The 19840-nt window shown below is 54.6% G+C and overlaps 2 protein-coding genes across 9 annotated transcripts; both read right to left on the bottom strand.

Annotated features, from left to right (window-relative positions):
• Window positions 1–429: 429 nt before the first annotated feature.
• Window positions 430–8706, bottom strand: ZNF135 (zinc finger protein 135). Of its 8 annotated transcripts, XM_079760162.1 has the most exons (6): window positions 7991–8196; window positions 5421–5578; window positions 5144–5270; window positions 4671–4735; window positions 4291–4365; window positions 430–3285 (listed from the first exon to the last, which is right to left on the bottom strand). In XM_079760162.1, exons 4-6 carry the CDS (start codon window positions 4720–4722, stop codon window positions 1670–1672), a joined length of 1743 nt encoding a protein of 580 aa, XP_079616288.1. In that variant the 5' UTR covers window positions 4723–4735; window positions 5144–5270; window positions 5421–5578; window positions 7991–8196; the 3' UTR covers window positions 430–1669. The 8 variants fall into 8 exon arrangements, with proteins under 8 accessions (XP_079616288.1, XP_079616286.1, XP_079616285.1 ...); XM_079760160.1 differs by lacking the exons at window positions 4671–4735; window positions 7991–8196 and adding an exon at window positions 8635–8706; XM_079760159.1 differs by lacking the exon at window positions 4671–4735.
• A 3233-nt stretch (window positions 8707–11939) lies between these two features.
• Window positions 11940–14085, bottom strand: LOC307116177 (uncharacterized protein; the record flags this gene model as incomplete). The annotated part of the gene is made up of 2 exons (XM_079799848.1): window positions 11940–13590; window positions 13758–14085. The coding sequence occupies 2 exons, from the start codon at window positions 14083–14085 to the stop codon at window positions 12719–12721; spliced, it is 1200 nt and encodes a 399-aa protein (XP_079655974.1). The 3' UTR covers window positions 11940–12718.
• Window positions 14086–19840: the final 5755 nt, after the last annotated feature.

Below are 19840 nucleotides of genomic sequence, written 5' to 3'. Positions count from 1 at the left end.
GAGAGGAAGGGAGAGGGATAGAGAGCTATAAACATCGATGAGAAACATTGATCAGCTGCCTCCTGCACACTCCCTACTGGGGATGTGCCCGCAACCAAGGTACATGCCCTTGACTGGAATCGAACCTGGGACTCTTGAATCCACAAGCCGAAGCTCTATCCACTGAGCCAAACAGGTTAGGGCCGGAAATTTTTTTTTAAGTATCAGATGTTCCAAGCTTATCTTTCTACTCTGAAATCAGCCATTTCTCGTTTCAAACAACTCGTTCCCTTTAGTGGGGGCGGCATTAGGGACCAAATCTGAGCGCTAGGTGTGCTCCTTGCTACACGCGTCTTCTGCTGAGTTAGAAATACAGGCACATATATGAGCACGTCAGTACACCAATAGAGGCATGTACACGTGTGAACAAATACACGCAGTTCCAAACTATCACTTTGAAAGAAAAATTTTATTGATTTTTTACAGAGAGGAAGGGAGAGGGATAGTTAGAAACATCGATGAGAGAGAAACATTGATCAGCTGCCTCCTGCACACTCCCCACTGGGGATGTGCCCACAACCAAGGTGCATGCCCTTGACTGGAATCAAACCTAGGACCCTTGAGTCCACAGACCAACGCTCCATCCACTGAGCCAAACTGGCCAGGGCTAAACCTATCACTTTTTATAACTATATTTCCAGTTCCCCATATCTTTATGTCCCTATAATAATGAGAACTCTGGGACCCACACAATTAACAAAAAAAAATGATGGATGCTCAAGTACCTCAGTTTCAGAATTGCTTTTCTCAAATCACTACAAACCTACTGAAAAGAATTAATTTATTGCAAAATAATGCAGATAAGTGATTTAATTATGTTTAAAATACACTGATACTTCACATGGGATTCAAATCTGTGAGACTGGTTGCCATGTACCTTTTTTTTTTTTGAGATAAAATTTTATTTTATTTTAAAGTATTGCTATCGTTTTGTCTTGTAAAGGTGGGGAAAAGCATTGTAGGTTTGTCCTGATGGGGCAAGAAACAATGCATAGATGCAGTCAGGGAAGAGGAAGTCAAGGGGAATTGTGACACCATCACTAGCATTCCGAGCTTGATCATTCCCTACTTGGTACTGATATTTCAGGGAAAACTCAAACACAAGATGGGTTCTTGGACCAGGGAAGTGATTTATACACAGACCAGAAGACTTTGTTGTGAGACGGTGGCGATGCACTTGCGTGTGGAACACTCTGCCGTGTTATTTTTAGAGAGTATGACCGTCAGTTGGCACCACTCATAAACACACCCCAACCCAAAGCATGTCATGTGAGTTAATGATCAGGTCTCCCTGCCCTTGGTTCTTACATATGAAAGGCACCTGTTGGGTTTTCACCAATTAGAAACGTCTGTTTTGGAATCTTGTGACTCCGCGGACACAATTCACATCCAAACTCACTACATTTTCCAACTTCTCTCTTCTGTGGGTTATGTAATATTAGTGGGTACTCATGGCTGAAGGTCCTCCACGTTGGTCATCTCCACATTTCCCTATGAAAAGAATGACCTGAGGAGTGTACTGTGTGTGAAGACATGTGTATGTCCTGTTGCTCATGAGAATAAATGGGCTCAAGTCGAGGAAGGGATGAACAATGGCTTAAGCCATTGGCCCAGCTCCTGTAGAGTGCCTCTACCCAGTATGAGTTCTCTGGTGCTTGGTCAGGGAGGAGTTCTGTGTGAAGGCCTTCCCACAGTCCCTGCACTCAAATGGCTTTTCTCCTGTGTGGATCCTCCGGTGCTGAGTGAGGTGAGTGCTCAGCCTGAAGGATTTCCCACAATCTGGACATTCATATGGCTTTTCCCCGGTGTGTGTCCTCTCGTGCTGGCCGAGGGATGAGCTCCGACTGAAGGACTTCCCACATGCATTGCACGTGTAGGGTTTTTCTTTGGTGTGGATCCTCTGGTGCTCTATGAGGAGGGAGCTCTGGCTGAAGGCTCTGCCACACTCATTACACTCATAGGGCTTCTCCCCCGTGTGGGTCCTCTGATGCTGAATGAGTGAAGACAGTTGTCTGAAGGCCCTGCCACACCAGTCACACTCATAGGGCTTCTCGCCGGTGTGGATCAGCTGGTGTTTGGTTAGGGATGAGCTGTGTCTGAAGGCCCTGCCACAGTCACTGCACTCATAGGGCTTCTCCCCCGTGTGGATCCTCTGATGTTGACTGAGGTGTGTGCTATGCCGGAAGGCCTTGCCGCACTGACTACACGCATAGGGCTTCTCTCCAGTGTGTGTCCGTTTGTGGTGTCTGAGTGATGAATTGTGGGTGAAGGTTTTTCCACACTCCTTGCAGCTATAGGGCTTCTCCCCCGTGTGGATCCTTTGATGTTGACTGAGGTGTGTGCTATACCGGAAGGCCTTGCCACACTGACTGCACTCATAGGGCTTCTCTCCAGTATGCGTCCACTTGTGGTGCCTGAGGGATGAATTGTGGGTGAAGGTTTTTCCACAATCATTGCAGCTGTAGGGCTTCTCCCCTGTGTGGATTCTCTGGTGTTTCTTCAGGAGTGTGCTCTGGCTGAAAGCCCTCCCACACTCCTTGCACCCGTAGGGCTTCTCCCCTGTGTGGATCCTCTGATGCTCCCTCAGGAGAGGGCTCTTGCTGAAAGCTTTCCCACATTCGCTGCACGCGTAGGGCTTCTCGCCAGTGTGACTTCTCGGGGGCTGGGTCAGTGGGTCCGTTTGGTTCCAGGTGCACTCCCAGGGCTGCTCGCCAGGATGCACGCCCTGGCGTTGGGGAAGTGGAGACCTCTGGAAGCCTTTTCCGCGTTGGTGACTGTCGTGCGGGGTCTCTCCTGCATGCGTTGGGTGGTGGTGGGTGAGTGTGGAGCTGTGACGAGAGGCCTTGCCACCTTCCTGACATCTATAGGGTCTTTGTGCCGCATGGGTTTTCTGTTGCACCTGTAAGTCCGGGTTCTCGCCTTTTCCCTGCGATCCACACCTGTGAGAGTCTTGTCCTTCAGGAGTCACGGGCTGACTTGGGCGATCAGGGCTCAGAGTTAAGTTTTCCCCAAACCCCATCCCGGGCTGCTGCCTCTGAACAGATGTCTTCACAGGTGTGCAGGCCGCCTGCACCCCGTGGCCATCAAGGCTCGCGCCGCTCTGTTCCCGGCGCCCCTCGGCGTCTTCACCCTTAGAGCTCCACAGACCGTCCCACGGGAGCCTTCCCACCAGGACAAGGCTGGACAGTCCCTCAGAGGCATCTGGCTTCACAGCTGACAGTTTGGTTTTCAATCCCGTGTCCAAGCCTGAAAAAAACAAAACGTGGAATCGTCCCTCAATCCCCGTTCTGGGAGGAGTTTATCGGTGACTATGTGGATGGAAGAATTAAACCGGCCGTTTCAACAGGTTCAAGACTCCAGTGGATGTGACCATTTACCCACATGGTTTTCCAACCAGAGAAGGAACAGAAGAGGGAGGGAACGTACAGAGAACAGGGAGGGGAGCTGTTCCAAAGGCACAGATGAGGGTACCAGGGGGCACAGAGAATGGGGCAGAGAAGATGCTGCGGAGTGGGTGGCCCTTCAGGGCACAGGTCCACAGATGCCCCGTCCCGGAAGGAGAGCAGTGGGCACAGGCTGATCGCCGCCGCCAGGCCAGGTGGTGGCGGCGGAAAAGCTGCCTCTGGGAAGGAACACGCCGCCCTCCTGCTGTCAGAGTTAGCCTCTTCTTGGGGGCCCCTCACTGTGGCACCACCTCCCCCCAGAGGTAAAGAAATGCATAAGCCCGGCCAGTGTGGCTCAGTGGTTGAGCACTGACCCATGAACCAGGAGGTCACGGTATGATTCCTGGTCAGGCCACATGCCCAGCTGTGGGTTCGATCCCCAGTAGGGGCATGAAGGAGGCAGCCAATCAATGATTCTCTCTCATCATTGACGTTTCTCTCTCCCTCTCCCTTCCTCTTTAAAACCAATAAAATAAATGTATATTTTAAAAAAGAAAAATAAATGCAGCAGCTCCCAACGTTGGAAACTGCTGAGACACCCGTGGCCCAGGGAACGGATGGATGGCTGTGCGTAGGCGCCTCTGTCTGTCTCTCTGACCAGGACCACCGGAGCCCGACTGCCTCCGCTGCACCCCACCACCAGCGGGTCCACACACCTGCTGAGTGAGACACACATGCAGCGCCCCGTGCTGGCAGGACGCCTTCCAGCCCCGGTGCCCAGCCTCCACCCCACACGGAACCGGCCTACGGGTGTGACAGGACAGTGTCTCCCAAAGACGTCCTCCAGGAATTACGGCAATAATCTCACCTGGGCGCACACCTCGTGGGACCTCCTCGTCCACCGGCCACGGCTCTGCCTCCTGACCCATCGGGATCCAACCTCCTGCTCAGGGAGACCCAGGGCGTGAGCATCTGTGTCCCTGGGCCCCTCCCAACCCTCTGCCCACTCCACCTTCGCTCTTCCGGGACTGAAGTGGCTGGGAACCCAGACAGGCCCCGGTAACAACAGCCTCCAGTTCCTCCCCTCACCCTCCTTCCCTAACCCCACCTTGGGCTCCGGGGTGTACAACCCAAAGCCTTCCCTGGGCCCCGTGGACGCTGGTCACTCTTGCCCCTTCAGAGGGCCCCCCGGTGAAGGTGACAGAGGTGCCGAGGGAGGGGGGCTGCTGACAGCAACACAGGTCTGACCTAGGGTTCTGCAGCCGTGGGTCCCCTGACCCCATGATTCCGCCTCTGGCATTCTCAGGTGGGATCTGTAACGTGGAGGCCAAACATCCTCCCTGATGTTCCCTAAACCCAAACAGTCGGGTCCCTCGGGCCCAAGACCCATGAGTGATCTGCTCTTCATGCCTAGAGCAGCGGTTCTCAACCTGTGGGTTGCGAGCCCTTTGGGGGCCGATCAATCCTTTCACAGGGGTCACCTAAGACATCCTGCATATCAGATATTTACATTACAATTCATAACAGAAGCAAAATGATAGTTATGTAGTAGCAACGAAATTAATTTTATGGTTGGGGGTCACCACAACATGAGGAGCTGTATGAAAGGGTTGAGGCATTAGGAAGGTTGAGAACCACTGGCCTAGACCCACCCCGACGGGGAACCCAGGAGAGGGGCGTCCGTCCAGGGGAGGACCGTGAGGAGCACGGGGTGGCCTTACCCACAGAGACCAGGAGCCCCCAGGTCTCCAGCATCACCTCGCGGTGCAGGGTCCTCTGGGCGGGTGTCAGCTGCTCCCACTCCTCCTGGGTGAAGTCCACGGCCACGTCCTCAAAGGTCACCTGCTCCTGGAAGGTCACCCAGGAGCTTCCTCACCGGGGCAGCCCGGCCCTGGCTGCTGGTGGGAGCCGCGGGGGAGGTGGGACAAGGCCCCGCTGGATGGCCGGGGGAGGGGGTCTCTCAAGGCGAAGGCCCGAGCTTGGGGGTGGTGCACTCACCGGGAACCCCACATCCAGGAGCCCAGCGGTCATCCCCTCCTCCTCCGGCCTCTCGCAGGGACAGCCGACTGCTCTGTGGGCGGTTCTGGGGGGAGAGAGGATGGGGGGCCCCGAGCAGGTGTCTGTGGGGACCAGGAACCGAGGAGCAGAACCCCTGCCTGGAGGTAGAAGGAGCGATGGCGCCAGAGCCTGGAGCCCAGTGCCCAGGCCAACCCAACCACAGTGACCCTCAGCGTGGCATTTCCCGGGCCCCTGCGGGGAGCCAGGGCTGTTCCGGGCGCTGCTGATGAACGCTGGCACATTTACGCACGCCCATTCCAAAGACAGGAAAGCTGAGGGCCAGTGTGGGCAAGGGCCTCCAGCCCTGGGTACACAGATGACTTCCAGGGGGACGACGGTTTCTGTCCTGGGTTCCCTGAGCCCGGCTTGCTGTGCCTCGGTTTCCCTCTCCCCTGCAGTGAAGGTGGTGGTGGACATGGAGGTCACCAGAATTACAGTGCGACACTGAACGGGAAGCAGACCACGGTATGTACACACGAGAGCGACTGCTGCTGGGAGGGAGCCTCCCGTTCCAGGGAGCACCACGGAGCGTCCGAGACGCGCCTCCCACCCCGTGTTCCCGGTGCTTCACCAGCTGGACCCTGTCTGATGGCCCACAATGAAGTCGGGCCCGAGGCCGGGTGCGTTTGCCTCGTGTCTGTACCTGCCTGTGGCGGCCATGACTGTGTCCGGATCCTGCCTGGTCCCATTCGTGCCATGCTGTCCTCACACCTGTGTCCTAGGTGGCAGCTACGTGGCTGTGATGAGCTTATGGGGTTTTTTTCATCATTTCCTTACTCCCACCCCCCTTCCCCTGCCACCAGACAGTCTAGGTGGCAACTGTGTTGGGGTGCGTGCAGAGGCGTGAGGGCATAGGATCGGGCCTATCATCCAGGATACCTTAACATGTGGTTGACGGATTAAGGAAGGAACCTGGCTCTGGCCTGTGTGGTTCAGTGGTTAGGGCACAGGCTCGGGCACCAGAGGGTGGCAGGTTTGATTCCCGTCACAGGCATGTACTGGGCCTACTGGGCCCTGGCCGGTGTGGCTCAGTGGATAGAGAGTCAGCCTGCGGACTGAAGGGTCCCGGGTTCAATTCTGGTCAAGGGCACATGCCTGGGTTGTGGGCTTGGTCCCCAGAGTGGGGCGTGCAGAAGGCAGCCGATCAATGATTCTCTCTCAGCATTGATATTTCTCTCTCTCTCGCTCCCTCTCCCTTCCTCTCTGAAATCAATAAAAATATAAAACATATATATATATATATGTATATATATATATATTGATTTGAGAGAGAGGGGGAGAGATGTTAAATGAGAAACAGTGATCGGCTGCCTCCTGCACGCTCCCGTACCAGGGATCAAGCACCAACCCCAGCATGTGCCCTGACTGGGAGTCAAACCCTGACCTCCTGGTTCCAGGGTCCTTGAGCCACACCGGCTGAGCCATTGTCTTCTCTTTTTATTGTAATCTATAATAATAAAGTGTAATATGCTAATTAGACCAGATGTCCTTCCAAACGTCCTTCCGGATGAAGCTGGGGTTGTGAGGGAAACCCGGTCCGAGTGCCAGAGGGAAGGCGGTGCTGGCAGCCTGGGGGAAGGAAGGCCTACTCTTGAAGGAATGTGGTGCATCAGGCCTCTAGTCTATGATAAAAAAAGCATTATATGCTAATTTGACCGGACAGCCGAATGACCTTCCAGACATCATTCTGGATGGCCTTCTGGATGAAGCTGCTGTGGCAGGAGCCCAGGCAGAGGCGGTTAGGGGTGATCAGGCAGGCAGGGGAGCGGTTAGGAGCCAGCAATCCCAGATTGTGAGAGGGTGCAGGCCGGGCTGAGGGACCCAAACCTCCCCCCCACCCCCCACAGCACGAATTTTGTGCACCGGGCCTCTGGAGATTTCCCCAATCCCGGAGGTTTTGCTTCCCAGCAGTTGCTCCCAGTTCTGCTCAAATGCACTCACAGGCACTCTCTGCAGCTGGGAGTGTTCCCACGTGGACTCACAGGGAGTCCTTCCTGGGTCCCTGTCCACGGGGCTCAAAATCTCGCGTTTCTGGTCTCCCTCCACCTCCACCCTTTGGGGCGCGAAGGTCCCTCAGGAAGCGAGGCTGCGTTTGCCTCGTTGGGGAGACCTGGGCCGCCCCACCCTCGGAAACCCGGAATCAGGTCCCTCCGAGCTCAGCGAGGGGGGGGCGCGCGGCGGGGCGGGGGCGCGCGGCGGGTCAGCCTGGCTGCGGGCACTGAAGGGTCAGGCCGGGGAGGCTGTCTCTCCGATGGTGGCCCAGCGCCAGGAGACTCCCCGCAAACCGCCAAAGGCAGGACCCCACCCCTGCCCCAACCCCTCCTCTCGCACCGCGACCCCCACACCGGGCGCCTCCCACCGCGCCCCGAAGCGCGTCCCCCTTCCCAAAGGAAAGGAACCAGGCACAGCCGCGCGCAGTGGGGTACACACCACAGCCGGCGCCCCGGGGAAGACGCGGGATCCCCCACCAGCTGGGCCTCCCCGCCCCCGGGCACCCCAATCTCGCTCACCGAACTAAGTGCGCGGACTGTACCGGCCGCTACTTCGCCTGCGCAGGCGGCGACGAGGTCCACTTCCGAGAGGGCCGCGCGCTCCCGCCCGGGTCCTCCAGGTTCGGCCCGACCCGCCCGGGACTGTAGAACCGCCGGTCTCAGCCGCCACGCCCCGCCCGGGCCCGCACCTCACCAATAGAGGCAGTTCGAGGCCGTGGCCACCATCCGCGGGCCGGCGAACTACAACACCCAGAAGGCTGCGCGCGCTTCCGGTCGTTCCGTATTCGCCCCGCCCGGAGCAGCCGCCTAACCTGTGAGGCTCGCTCACCCGTCCGCCTCGGCCTCACCTTCCCACCCGACACCTCCCGTTCCGAATTCTGTGGTCGTAACCCAGGAATACGGAGACGTCCGTTAGTGATGTCTGCGCTAGGGCCGGCGGGCACTGAACTACAACTCCCAGAGGGCCGCGCGTGAGGTCGGGACGCAGCCTCCCAAGAGGGTCAGATGATTCGTGGGGGAATTTCGATCCCTGGGGCCTGTCCCCCTGTCCCCCATATATATTCGCCACCCGCTCGCAGGTAGTCGCCCCCCCCCCTGCCTTGGGGCGATAAGAAGCGTGACACGGAAAAGGAGGGGACAATAAAGGGGGGCGGGGTACTGACCGGAAGGAAGGGGAGGCTCAATTGTTCCCGGGTTTCATTCCAGGAGAATTAAAAGGACGGGTCTGGGTCAGCCGGGACGCCCTTCATTACCTTCCCACTATACGGAGACTCCCCGACAGTGACGTAACATTTCAGGTTTTTAAAAAATCTAATATAGGAAGCTCGTCGCGACGTTTAGTTTCATTTCGTCCCAGGAAAGTGTATTTGTGAAAGCGGCCGGTTTGAAATGGGCGCTGAGAAAAAAGGAACACCCGGGGAGGCCAACCACCACGCTGTCGCTATTCCTTCTGGGAATTGTAGTTCATAACTCCGTGGTTCTGGGGCCAACGCCTGTCACTATGGACTACAACTCCCAGGAGGCATCTGTCCTACCTGACGCCAATTTTCTCTACGTCTTTGAGAGGCACCAGCAGGCTCTAGTTGTCCTGCTGCGCCACCTGGTGGGAAAGGTGAGTGTCACCGTGGTTCCCCGGAATTCTCAAAACCTGGGTTTCTAGGGATCTGTGGAATCTACAGCACTAGTCCGGAGGTCGGAACGCTGCTCCAGAGGTAGGGTCTTGGAAATGCAGTGAGAAAAAGCCTTCTAATAGCGGCCTGGACAGCGTAGGGGGAGCCTGAACTACAATTCCCGAAAGGCTTTGCTCCGTTCCCAGGTGAGGCGTCCTCTCCTCCCCCGCCCCCGCTGTCCACTGCATCCTTCCCTTGGAAGGGACACCCATTCTGGAGCACTTTCGGGGAGCAGTAGGAGGCACCGGGTGTAGGAGTTTGCAACCTGGTGGATAAGGTTGGTAATTATGATTCCCAGTGATTGCTGAATTCTCAGACCACAGCGCGGCTCCCCGGACTCTGCCGAAATGTCCGCCCCCACCCTTGTGGATGTCAGGACGTGCACGCAGAGGTGGACTCATTTCCTAGTGAGAAAGCGACCTCAGGTCTGTTTAGTCACGGCTGGGAGGCTGGACTGCAAGTCCAGAGGCCCTGGCGCCCTGCAAAGGCCCAGCAATGCTTGTCCACCGGGTGTCTCCTGGGAAAGGTAGGTGGGCCGTGTAGCATGCTAGCACCTCCAAAAGCAACGCATTCCCTTGTTGAACCCCAAAACACCTCTTAAATAGTTTCAGAATTGCTGTTCTCAAACCTCTACAAAAACCCCAAGCCTTCTGAAAAGATTTCAGGAGTCTCCTCTTCCCCTGACCACCACCTCCCTGTACCGCTCCTACGTGGAGGATTTGTTCAGCACAGGGACAAAAATACAGCCAGACGTTCCCTCTTACTCGGGGGAAGCTGGTTGGCTCAGGCATGAGTGGCATCCGTCTGTGCTGTGGGTCAAATGAGGGTAACAGGTTGGGGTGGGGGGCTCATTCCACAGTGGGCCAGAGAGTGTGCCCCCACCTTCAGTCTGCCAAGAGTAGTAGTCCTTAACCAAGAAGCAGACAAATAATGACTGCTGTGTGCGCTACAAGTCTCTGGAAAGGGTTCCTTGAGGAAAGCTTCATGGATCAGAGACGGGGAAACAGGTGGACATGGCCTAGTGGCAGGTGGAGGGAGCAGCCCCTGAAGGAAGCAGAGAGGCCTTCCTCCAGTCCCTGAGAAGGGCAGCAAGTTCTGTGTCTAGAGCAGGACCTTCACAATAGAGAGAATACAACTGCCGGCCTCATCACCCCACCCCAAAGGTTTGGACTCATTTGTTGGGATGCAAGGCCCGAGTCTGCATGTATAAGCAACACCCAGGTGATTTTGATGACAAAAGTCTTGGGTCCCCCTGTGAAACACTAGTTCAGAAAAACAAGGTCTGCCCTAATGGTGTGGCTCCGTGGATAGAGCGTCGGACGCCTGCGGATGGAAGGGTCCCGGGTTCGATTCCGAACAAGGGCATGTACGTTGGTTGTGGGCACATCCCCAGTAGGGGGTGTGCAGGACACAGCTGATGGATGTTTTTTTCTCATTGATGATTCTATCCCTCTCCCTTCCTCTCTGTAAAAAAATCAATAAAATAAATTTTTTTAAAAAAGAAAAAAACAAAGTCTGTGTGGCTGGCACACAGGCATCTGGGGTCGACTGAGACCCAAGTGGGGCAGATGTCGAAGCTTGCAGCTCCATGGGTGTCAGTCAGGGGTTTCTCTTTATCAGAGTTGGTAGGAACCACCCACTGCAGGGTCTGAGGCAAGACTGACCCAAGCACATTTGTATGAAAAGGGATTCTTTCCCAGAGTGTTATTAGTTACAATCGCCGTGTGGCAATGGTCAAGGGTGGCAAGTCACCATTTAAGGGGTTTGGTTGTCAGCGAGTTGCTGTTAGAGGATTTAAGGTTCAATGAAATACAATGGATTTTCAAGTTAAATTATAATAGAAACTGAAGAATCAATGAAAACATGCTGCAAAAAAGGGTTACCTCTTACATTTATCAAAGGACTAAATCTTGCAAAATAAAAGGTTACAACATGGAAGTCCTATTGTTTATGAGATGGGAATTAGGAAAAACCTTGTTCTTTTTGTGCAATGGCACCATCTGTCTTTTTTATTTTATTTTATTGTCTTTTTATTCTTTAAAAAAATATATTTTTAGCCCTAGCTGGTTTGGCTCAGTGGATAGAGTGTTGGCCTGTGGCCTGAGGGGGTCCCGGCTTCAATTCCAGTCAGGGGCACATGCCCAGGTTGTGGACTCGATCCCCAGTTGGGGGTGTGCAGGAGGCGGACAATCAATGATTCTCTCTCATCATTGATGTTTCTATCTCTCCCTCTCCCTTATTCTCTGAAATTAATAAAAACACATTTTAAAAAATAAGAAATCAAAAATTAAAAAATATATTTTATTGATTTCAGAAAGGGACAGATAGAAGCATTAATTATGAAAGAAAATAACTGGGCATGGCCGGTTTGGCTCGGTGGATAGAGCGTCGGCTTGTGGACTGAAGGATCCCAGGTTCGATTCCAGTCAAGGGCATGTGCCTTGGTTGCAGGCACATCCCCTGTGGGGAGTGTGCAGGAGGCAGCTGATTGATGTTTCTAACTCTCTATCCCTTTCCCTTCCTGTCTGTAAAAAATCAATAAAAATATTTTTAAAAAAGAAAGAAAATAACTGATAGGCTGCCTCCTGCATGCCCCACACTAGGAATCAAGCCTGCAACCCATGCATGTGCCGTGACCAGGAATGGAACCATGACCTCCTGGTTCATAGGTCGATGCTCAACCACTGAGCCAAGCCAACTGGGCCCATTTGTCTTTTTAATTTCTATGAGTCCTGTAAAATATATATATATATATATATATATATATATATATATATATATATGTATATGTATAGCCTAAACAGAGTAGCAAAAGCAGTCACAGAACCTGCAAGGCTCCATGCAAGTTATATTTCAAGACTTCCTATTCAAAAGTTTTCAATTCCATGGCAAATAAGGATTTATTGCAAACGAATGCCGAAAACTAGTTTAAAATGTTTATGGTCCAATTGATACTTTGTCATATGGGATTCAAATCTGTGAGGCTGTTTGCCATGTACCTTGATCAATTGTTTTACACACAGATCAGAACTTCTGAGACAGTGGAGTGCATGAGGATTGCACATGGATGCCACTCTCGTGTGGAACACTGCCATAGTGTTTATAGGGAGTGTCAGTGTCAATTCACACCACACATGAGCACTTCTCCCCACTCAAGCATATGATGTGCATTGAAGATAAAATGTCACTGCGCTTGGTTTTCTTTTATGAACAGCATTAATTGGGGTCTCGCCATTTTGAAAATCTCAAGTTTGGAATCTGGTGAATTCTTATAAGTCATGCCCAAATCCAGTACATTTTCTCAATTCTCATTTTTGTGGCTTCTATAATATAGCATTGATGGGCACTCACATCTGACGGTCTTCAACATTCATCATCTCTACATTTCCCTACTGTTAGAATGATCTGAGGAGCGTACTACTAGTATGTGTGAAGGTGTGTGCGTAAGTCTGTGATATTGCCCATGAGTATGATTGGATCAGGTATAGGAAGGGCAGAGATGAACGATGGCTTAAGGCTTCCTATGGTCCAGCTCCTGTAGAGTGCTTCTACCCAGTATGAGTTCTCTGGTGCTTGGTCAGGGAGGAGCTGTGTATGAAGGCCTTCCCACAGTCCTTACACTCGTATGGCTTTTCTCCTGTGTGGATCCTCCGGTGCTGAGTGAGGTGAATGCTCTGCCTGAAGGATTTCCCACAATCTGGACATTCATATGGCTTTTCCCAGTGTGTGTCTGCTCGTGCTGGCTGAGGGATGAGCTGTGACTAAAGGACTTCCCACATTCATTGCACATGTAGGGTTTTTCTTTGGTGTGGATCCTCTGGTGCTCTATGAGGAGGGAGCTCTGGCTGAAGGCTCTGCCACACTCATTACACTCATAGGGCTTCTCCCCCGTGTGGATCCTCTGATGCTGAATGAGTGAAGACAGTTGTCTGAAGGCCCTGCCACACCCGTCACACTCATAGGGCTTCTCCCCGGTGTGGATCAGCTGGTGTTTGGTTAGGGATGAGCTGTGTCTGAAGGCCCTGCCACAGTCACTGCACTCATAGGGCTTCTCCCCCGTGTGGATCCTCTGATGTTGACTGAGGTGTGTGCTATGCCGGAAGGCCTTGCCGCACTGACTACACTCATAGGGCTTCTCCCCCGTGTGTGTCCGCTCGTGCTGGCTGAGTGATGAGCTGTGGCTGAAAGTTTTTCCACACTCCTTGCACCCGTAGGGCTTCTCCCCTGTGTGAATCCTCCGATGCTCGGTCAGGAGTGTGCTCTGGCTGAAGGCTTTTCCACACTCGTTGCACTCATAGGGCTTCTCTCCCGTATGCATCCTCTGATGCTGAATCAGTGGTGTGATCTGGGTGAAGGCTTTTCCACACTCACGACACTCATAGGGCTTTTCTCCAGTGTGGATTCTCTGGTGTTTGGTCAAGGATGAGCTGTGACTGAATGCCTTGCACACTCAGGGCACTCATAAGGCTTCTCCCCGGTGTGTACCCGCAGGTGCTGGGTGAGGTGGATACTTTGCCGGAAGGCCTTCCCACATTCACTGCACTCGTACGGCTTCTTGCCCGTGTGGGTCTATTCGTGTTGGCTGAAGGAGGACCTGAAACTAAAGGACTTCCCACATTCACTGCACTCATAGGGCTTCTCGCCCTTGTGAGTTCTCTGGTGCTGGATCAGTGGGGCAATTTGGTTAAAGGTCCTCCCGCAATGCGTGCACTCATACGGTTTCTCACCAGTGTGGATCCTCTGGTGTTTGGTAAGTGCCGAGCTATTTCGGAAGCCTTTTCCGCATTCCTGACGTCCCTGAGGTCTCTCCTTTGTGTGCTCGGTGAGTGCAGAGCTGTGACCAAACACCTTTCCACACTCCAGGCGCCTGTAGGCGTTCTCCTTTGCGTAGGTTTCCTGTTGTGCATTCAGTTCTGAGTATGGATTCTCCCTTTTTCTGTGCATTCTCCATGTATGAGAGTCTTGTCTTTCAGGAGTCACGGGCTGACTTGGGCGATCAGGGCTCAGAGTTAAGCTTTCCCCAAACCGATTCCCGGGCTGCTGCAGCTGAACAGATGTCTTCATAAGTGTGCTGCCTGCACCCCACGGCCATCAAGGCTCTCACAGCTCCGTTCCCGGCGCCCCTCGGCGTCTTCACCCTTAGAGCTCCACAGACCGTCCCACGGGAGCCTTCCCACCAGGACAAGGCTGGATAGTCCCTCAGAGGCATCTTGCTTTTCAGCTGACAGTTTGGCTTTCAATTTTGTTTCCAAGTCTGAAAAAAGAAAAGAAAAAGGAATTGTCCCTCAATCGCTGTTCTGGGAGGAAAAGTTTATTGGTGAATATGTGGATGGAAGAATTAAACCGTTATTTTCTAAAAGTTCAAGGCACGAGTGGCTTTGACCATTTAACTATATGTTTTTGCAAACCAGAGAAGGAAGAGAATGTTCAGAGAACACAAAGTTGAGTTGGTATAAGGGGTACTGATGGAGTTTGCACAGAGAATTTTGGAGGAAGACAGTGCTGAAAAGAAGAGTGAGCCTTCAGGGAAAATGCAACAGACACCCAGGCTTGGAAGGAGCGGAATGTCAGGTGCGGGCTCACACAGCGTGTACTACAGCAAGGGGTGGGAGAGCAGGGGTGGGAAACATCCGGCCTGCTGGCTGTAAAAAGCCCACAAAATCATTTGGTCTGGCCCTGCCAACGCATTAGGGGGGAGTTAATGAACTGTTTGGCCAAATACAGCAGGCTAAATTTTAAATTGATAATTTTATATGGCCTGCGAATGATGTTATAAATATCCACATGGCCCTCAGCAGAAAAAAGGTTCTCCACCCCTATGGTAGAGGGAAGGACCCCTCAGCCCGCCCGTTTCTCAGAGCCCGTCTCCTCCTGGAGGTCCCTCCCTGTGGGGCCACTCCCTTCAGATGTGAAGAAGCCCATCAGATCCCCACAGCGGGAACTGCTGAAATGTCTAGCACCAAGAGGGTTGATAAATGGCTGTGGTGCATTGCAGCCCTTGGAGCTGGGTTAGTCTGTCTGTGTCCCTAAGTGAGAAGACCCCTTGGGCAGGGTCTTTGTTTGCCTTACTCACCACTGTACCCCCCACAACCACAGGGGTCCACACACATGCTGAACGGAAAACACAAGCAGTCTCTCCCCCTCCTTCCTGGCAGAGAACGTGTGACGTGGCACCTTCCCCATATGTGTCGCTCTTGTGAAAAGTTAGGGGGAATGGTCTAGTCCAGTGTGACTGGCAGAACAGTGTCTCCCAAGATGCCACGCCCTCAGCCCTGCATTGAGTGTGCTGTCACCCACCTGTGGACAAGGAGCTGAGGATGCTAATCTTTGATGTTAGCCCATCACCTGAGATTACCCTGGATTGTTGGGGTGGCCCCGTGTAACCACACGGTCTTAAATGTGCAAGAGAGGCAGCAGGTCAGGGTGAGGGGGATGTGATGCGTGAAGACCGGATCCACCTCTGCGGACACCGAAGATGGACAAGGCCATGCACCCAGGAATATGCACCTCCAGATGCTGTCCCACGCTGGGGCTTGGCATTTCCCGGGCCCCTGCGGTGAGCCAGGGCTGTTCCGGGTGCTGCTGGTGAACAATGGGAAATTTACGCACGCCCATTCCAAAGATGGGAAAGCCGAGGACCCTGGTTATACAGATGACTTCCTGGGGATGACTGTGTCCGTTCTGGGATCCCTGGGCACGGCTTGGTGTGCCTCGGCTTCCGTCCGCCCTACAGTGAGCGTGGCGGCGCGACATGGAGGTCACCAGAGTCAAAGTGGGCCAGCGTCTGCACCCAGAGCGGAACAGCAGTATACACATGACTGACTGCTATCGTCTGAGACACACATCCACTCCGTGTTCCTGGTGCTTTACCCCGACGGGTCGTCCTAAATGAAATCGGCCCGAGGCCGGGTGCGTTTCCCTCGTGTTTGTACCTGTCCGTGGCGGCCCTGACCATGCACCCGGATCCTGCCTCGTCATGTTTCTTGTGTGTGTTGTCTTCACTGCAGTGTTCAGGATGGGAGCTATGTGGTTGTGATGTGTGCACGGCTTTTTACAATCATCTCTCCGACAACCCCCACTCCGTGCTCTGCCGGGGGCAGGGACTGCGTTGGGTCTAGGCAGACGCTCGTGGGCATAAGATGGGGGTGGGCATCTGGGACATCTAGATACCTGGTTGAATACCCGGCTGGCGTGGCTAAGTGGTTGAGCATCGACCTATGAACCAGGAGGTCACAGTTCATCCCGGTCAGGGTGCATGCCCAGGTTGCAGGCTCGGTCCCCAGTGTGGGGCATGCAGGAGGCAGCCATCAGTTACTCTCATCATTGATGTTTTTTATCTCTCTCTCTCCTCCCTTCCTCTCTGAAATCAATAAAAACATATTTAGCCCGGCTGGTGTGGCTCAGTGGTTGAGCGTTGACCTAGGAACCAGGAGGTCACGGTTCAATTCCTGGTTAGGGCACAGGCCCAGGTTGTGGGCTCCATCCCAGTGGGGGGCGTGCAGGAGGTGGCCCATAGATGATTCTCTCTCAGCATGGATGTTTCTATCTCTCTCTCCCTCTCCCTCTCTGACATCAATAAAAATATATTTAAAAAAATAAAATTTTATATATATATTAAAAATATACTTTTAAAATAAAAAAGAACAACTAGCCCTAACCGGTTTGGCTCAGTGGATAGAGTGTCGGCCTGCTGACAGAAGGGTCCCAGGTTCGATTCCGGTCAAGGGCATGTACCTTGGTTGCGGGCACATCACCAGTGGGGTGTGTGCAGGAGGCAGCTGATCGATGTTTCTCTCTCATTGATGTTTCTAACTCTCTATCCCTCTCCCTTCCTCTCTGTAAAAAAATCAGCAAAATATATTTAAATATATATATATATTTTTTATTTTTTTATTTTTTTAAAAATATATTTTATTGATTTTTTACAGAGAGGAAGAGAGAGGGATAGAGAGTTAGAAACATCGATGAGAGAGAAACATCGATCAGCTGCCTCTTGCACACCCCCTACCGGGGATGTGCCCGCAACCAAGGTACATGCCCTTGACCGGAATCGAACCTGGGACCTTTGAGTCCGCAGGCCGACGCTCTACCCACTGAGCCAAACCGGTTTTGGCATAAATATATATATATATATATATATATATATATATATATATATTTTTTTTTTTTTTTTAAAGGTTGATGAAACTTGGGGGCTCAACAAGGGCTGAGTCACATATGTAATTACCTGTTGAAGTGGCTAAAGGGCACTTCCCCCAAACCTGAATAGGATGACTGTTTGCTGCCAGACAGCACAGGGCATCTCAGTCTACACGTTATTGCGTCCTGTTGGCCAAACACCTGAATAGCTGTAGACTATTCCCCAATCTGACAATGCTTCTGTAAACCCTACCTTTGAAGTTTATGTCTCTACCTAGCCTTAGGAAAAATTGTGTTAATAAAAAGCAAGGGCTCCTGAGACAAGGACTAAGAACTACCTGATTGAGCCGAAACCGGTTTGGCTCAGTGGATAGGGCTTCAATCTGCGGACTGCGGGGTCCCAGGTTCGGTTCCGGTCAAGGGCATGTACATTGGTTGCGGGCATATCCCCAGTGGGGAGTGTGCAGGAGGCAGCTGGTCGATGTTTCTCTCTCATTGATGTTTCTGGCTCTCTGACCTTCTCCCTTCCTCTCTGTAAAAAATCAATAAAATATATTAAAAAAAAAAAAAAGAACTACCTGGTTGATTAATGAGTAAAGGATCCTGCAGGGTGCCTGGCATAGTCAGTACTCATGCGTCTCTTTTCTGGGTCCCAGTGGTCTGGGATTAAAACCTCGTGTTTCTGGGGTCCCCCCGCCCCCACCTCCATGTGTCAGGAGAGAAGGCCCCTTAGGAAGACGAGGCTGCATATGGACTCCGTCCTGGGAACCTGAGCCCTTCCCACCCTCGGAATCCGCACCCCCTCCCCCCACAGCAGGCGAGGGGTGCAGGTCAGGCTGGCTAGGTCCCTTGGGTGGGGCCGGCTGTCTCTCCAACTGCGCCCCAAAGCCGGGAGGCCCCACCCCTGCCCCACCCGCCGCTCTCAGACCCCAGGTCCCTCCCCGGCCCCGCCCCCTACACGACCCGCCCGGGGAGCCAAGGAACAAACGGACTGGACATGACCGCGTGTGGTGGGTACACACTGAGGCCGGAGCCCCCCGGGCAGACGCCGGGTCCCCGGTCAGCGTGGCCTCTCCCGCCCGGCCACCCCATTTTCGCTTACCCGCCGGGCGTCAGAACGGAGGCCGCGGCCCGGTACCGACGGGGACTGCGCCTGCGCCAAACAGTGGGCGGACTACAGCTCCCATAGGGCTGCGCGCTCGCATCCGGGTTGTTGCAAGCCTGACCCGTCCCCCGCCCGCGGCTCCAAAATTGCTTATACAAGGATCGGAATCCAAGCGAGGTCTGCGGACACCGGCCCGTGTTGGCCGCCCTGCCACGCCCTGGACCACTCACCGCTGGACGGCGGCACAAAGGCCGCACGCAGGCCACGTCGTTGGGGGCGAACTACATCCCCCAGAGGGAGCCGCGCGCGCTTCCCGTCATTTCCGCGTTCGCTAAGTCCAGGGCAGCGTCGTTAGGCGTTAGGCTGGATCCGAGCTCGGTTCGCAGAACCGGCCGGCCTCATCCTCACGGTCCCACCCAAACCTCCACAGAGACAGAGACAGAAACAGAGAGAGACAGAGAGAGACAGAGAGAGACAGAGAGATGCAGAGCGCACACCAAGGCCACCCTCTCCCAGCCACTGGGACTGGGGTCAGGGGTGGGACAGACAGGAGCTGGTGACCACGATGGGGAGGGGGGTGCCGGCCTCCTGGAGGGCTTGGCGGGGCGGGGGGGGGGGGGGGGGGGGTGCTGGAGGCCTGGGCTGAGGGCCAGCCTCACCGCCATGGCTGCTGTTCAAACCTGTGCTCCAGCCCCTCATGGCGGCTCCAGCCCGCCCGTCACTGAGGGAGGGGGGGGGTCCCCCTCAGGGGCTCCCCCGTGGGAACCAGCTCTTCGCAGGACGCGGCGGGATGGGCACCCATGTCACCCGCGATGGCCCTCACGTCGCCCTCCTTGGAGTTCGGGGAATGTACTGGCGCTTGGACGAGACCGCCCGGGGGACACGGCTGCCCAGCGGGGTGCGTGGGGGCCCCTGGTGGGAGAGCGGATGGCGGGGCCCCAGCTGTGAGCCAGCGGGTCCGGCCCAGGAGGAGGCAGGGGGCGCCGCGCAGGACCTGTGCCGGGTGCCCGCGGGCCAGGCGGTCCTGAGCTGAGCCCTGGGGGCACCCAGTGGAGCCCGTCACCAGCTCTCCTGCTCAGGGTCCCTCCTCACAGCGCTGGGGGGCAGCGGGCACCCATCTGCCTGAGGAGCTCGGCCGGGAGAGGCGCCAAGTCCTGCCGCACCCGATGAAATTCGGGGTTCAGGGGTCACCTGCTCAGGGTGGGCCGGCCTCTGGCACCGGGGCCCGCACTCCTCATGCTGTGCGTGGGGCGCATGTTGCAGACCTGCGGGTGCTGCTCGCCTGCGCTCTCCTCGCCGCGTCCCCCTCCTCGGCCTCCTCACGGGGACCGGGGCCAGGCTGGCCTCCGATGGGCGCTCAGGTGCCAGGGCTGGGCTCACCCCGTCCCCTGCCGCCGCTCGCCACGCCCCCTGCCGCCGCTCACCCCGCCACCACCCACCCCGCCCCCTGCCGCT

Source organism: Cnephaeus nilssonii (assembly GCF_951640355.1).
Source record: "Cnephaeus nilssonii genome assembly, chromosome: 20".
Classification (NCBI taxonomy): Eukaryota; Metazoa; Chordata; class Mammalia; order Chiroptera; family Vespertilionidae; genus Cnephaeus; species Cnephaeus nilssonii.
Note: the sequence above shows the minus strand (reverse complement) of the source record. Positions and strands in the feature narration are given on the sequence as shown.